A 3545-nucleotide genomic window follows, 5' to 3' on the forward strand; every position below is an offset into this window, starting at 1 on the left:
CTGGGCCTTCCTCACCACCGCCTCACAGCGGGTCAGACACACACACACACACACACACACACACACACACACAGTGTCAGCTGTGAGGAGCTGATGAAGTGTGTCCCTCTGCGTCTCCTGTAGATCTGGTTGAAGCAGCGTTCTTCTTGTGTTCCTACGAGCTGTCCATCAAGTCTCTTCACTCTCCGTGGTGTTTCCTGTTCGACGAGAACGACGCAAAGGTACAAACACACTCCTCCTCCTCCTCCTCTTCCTCCTCCTCCTCCTCCTCCTCATCATCACTGCAGAGCTGAAAAAGTTAAAGTTCTAATCTGTAACTTCTCCACATTAAAATAAAAACAACTAGACCTCTGTTCCATGTTCATGTTCCATGTTCTTTGTTCCATGTTCTATGTTCCATGTTCTATGTTCCATGTCCATGTTCCATGTCCATGTTCCATGTCCATGTTCCCTGTTCCATGTTCCCTGTTCCATGTTCTCTGTTCCATGTTCTATGTTCCATGTTCTATGTTCCATGTCCATGTTCCATGTCCATGTTCCATGTTCTCTGTTCTATGTTCTTTGTTCCATGTCCATGTTCCATGTCCATGTTCCATGTCCATGTTCATGTTCCATGTTCTTTGTTCCATGTTCCATGTCCATGTTCTCTGTTCCCTGTTCCATGTTCTTTGTTCCATGTTCTATGTTCCATGTTCATGTTCCATGTTCTTTGTTCCATGTTCATGTTCCATGTTCTATGTTCTCTGTACTATGTTCTATATGTTGTTGAGTTCTGTTCTTACATCATCACAAATGTTTCCATCAATTCTCAAACCACAGAAATGTGTGATTTTAATCATGGTGACGTTTCATTGGTCGCCTATTGATGACATCAATAAAAAGCTCTACAAAGATTTTTTTCCGCTGTCTGTATAAACACCTGTGAGAGGCAAGCGATTTCTTTTTTGTTCACCAGATTAAAACAATCACTTTCCTCTCGGTGTTTAAAAGAAAGTTCTGTTGCCCGTCAGGGCTTCCGTAGAGACATCACATGAGATAAGTGTGCGGGAGAGGCGTTGCCGTGGTGTTGCCATGGTTTCAGGTCACCCGTGTGTCTCCTCTCTGCAGGTGTTGGAATACAAGTCGGACCTGAAGCAGTACTGGAAGCGTTCCCATGGTCATGTGATCAGCGGTCTGTCCAGCTGTCCTCTGTTCCACCACGTCTTCAGGACGCTGGACAAAGCCGGACGTCCCCGCAGGTCTGACACCTGGTCTACGTCACGTTTACACTCACACCTTTTCTGTGATGACATCATACGTAACTGTCGTGTCCCTCAGGTCCACCGAGGCATCCCCTGAGCCCGCCTCCATCCTGCTGGGTCACGCCGAGACGCTCCTCCCCCTCCTCTCTCTGCTGGGACTCTACAAGGACCAGACTCCGCCCACTGCCAACAACTACCACGCACAGCACGGTACGAAGCCCCGCCCCCATCCTCACGTCCAATTGGAGATGAGGACATGATGTGAGGTCCAGGTGGACACATGGATCCAGGACTTCACTGTGACCTCAGACCTTCTCCTGTCCTGTCGTGTTTTCACAGGTAGAAGTTTCCGGAGCGGCCGGATCGTCCCGTACGCCGCCAACCTGCTCTTCGTCCTGTACGACTGTCAGCGCGGACCCCGCCTGCAGCTGCTCATCAACGAGTCTCCAGTTCGATTCCCGGGGCTGGAGGCTGAGGATGCCCCGCTGTACCGGGATGTCCGCGCCACATACCGCCACCTGCTGGACGGCTGCGACTTCAACAGGGAGTGCGAGGGCCGGACTGGAGGCCGAGGACCCAACACTGAACTCTGAGAGACCCGATCCAGTAGAACCACAGAGTCCAGTCCAGAACCTGAATCCTCCTTCTCCACACCTTCAAATGTTACCCGACAGTGAATCGACTCATCGCTAAACCCCGCCCTCAAACACCGATGGTTCAGTTGCAGCTCATCAGCAGCAACAGGTGTTCAGACTCGCTGAGTTTAAACCAGTTGGACTAGACTAACTAGTTGTTCAGATCAGTCTGAACATGAACCTGACATCACACTCAGCATTAGCTTAACTTAGCATAGCTGAGCTGTGATCCACAGTTCGGTTACATTTCAATGTGTTATTGACGCTGCTGTGACACAATAATAATAACAATAACAATAATAATAATAATAAATGATGGCAGGTGAGTAAGTTTGCTCTTGCAGCTTCTCACCATGTTTTTACCTGTGATTCTAAAATCAAACCAAAATATTTCAGTAATGAAACGAGTTCAAAACATCAACACTAAAAACATCGACAGTAAATGTCACTGATGAAAATAAAAACTAAAGTTTTCTAAACCTGAAGACTCGGACTAGTCCTAGGTCACATCCTAGAAAATATTAATATTAAATATTAGAGTCTTGAGTTATGGCTAAAAAGTGTTTTCTGAGGTCTTTGTGACCTTTGACCACTAAACTCTAATCACATCATCCTTGAGTCCAGGTGAATTTTTGTGCCAAATTTGAAGAAGGTCCGTCAATCGCTGGGTGGAGAAATAAAAAATTAACACTTACTTAATCCCAAAGGAAAACTAGAGAATTAAAATGAGGTAAAATGTACTAAAACAGAATCTTAACAGGTTCAATATTAAATTAAATCCATATTTGAATAAATATGAGATAAAGAATTGAATGAATTATTAATAAATTCATAAATTTTTCTTTCAAAATGATCATTTTAAAGTCTGTTTTTATATTTCACAGATATTTTTCCTCCATGACATTAACATTGATTTGAAACTTTGTGGCTGAACTGAAGCTGAACTTTAACCTGGAGTCACATCAGCTGCGAGGAGCGAGGATGAGGAGGCTGAACCTTCCTCACATCCTGTTCTCCACCTGGCTTTTCTTCTTCTGTGGTTTAATGGCAGCGGCTGGAGGACCGGCTCCACCTATTGCTTATGGAGGGAAATGGGACTGAAGCTTCTGGAGGTCCTGGTTCTGACTGGAGTTCTTCTTCTCTGAAAGAATCAGTTTCTAAGGTTTTAGGTGAACTGGCCCTTTAATCTTCAGATGGAAATCTTTGACTTTTATTTTGACAGGTTGATTCAGGATCGTGAAACTTTATGTTTATTTATTCAGATTTTTATGATCATGTGGCTTTGGCTTGATTTTCTACTGATTTTGGTTTGTGGGTTTGACTGAGGGAGGATTTCACAATAAAAGCTCTGGTTACTCTGCAGGACGTCTGCAGTGTTTGAAGCTGAGTTTGTGTCTTTAAGGTAAATTTGTTTGTCTGTTTTCTGTCTTTGTGCCTGAATAAGTTTAAAATGACAGTTCAGCTTTTTCTGAGGTTGTTGATGTTAAAACTTGGTGCTTTTTGTTTTTATTTCCTGTGGAATTATTCCTGATGAGTGCCAAATGTTTCAAATTAAAAGCTTTAATAAAGGTTTTTCAGTCATAACGGACGGTCTGTCTTTATTTGACTTTATTTACTGAAATTTAACTTTCCAGCAGGTCGGTCAATTTTATCTTGCACAAAAAAAAAA

General features: G+C 43.8%; 1 protein-coding gene across 1 annotated transcript; it reads left to right on the forward strand.

Annotated features, from left to right (window-relative positions):
- Positions 1-6: 6 nt before the first annotated feature.
- LOC111650504 (multiple inositol polyphosphate phosphatase 1-like) lies at positions 7-3460 on the forward strand (the record flags this gene model as incomplete). Its single annotated transcript, XM_023400402.2, has 5 exons — positions 7-31; positions 124-221; positions 1108-1238; positions 1318-1451; positions 1581-3460. Coding segments are annotated over 5 exons (642 nt in total), but the record flags the coding sequence as incomplete, so codon positions are not given.
- Positions 3461-3545: the final 85 nt, after the last annotated feature.

This window comes from Seriola lalandi, unplaced genomic scaffold, assembly GCF_002814215.2.
Source record: "Seriola lalandi dorsalis isolate HSWRI2012SDOR001 ecotype SW California unplaced genomic scaffold, Sedor1 jcf7180002052318, whole genome shotgun sequence".
In the NCBI taxonomy this organism is placed as follows: domain Eukaryota; kingdom Metazoa; phylum Chordata; class Actinopteri; order Carangiformes; family Carangidae; genus Seriola; species Seriola lalandi.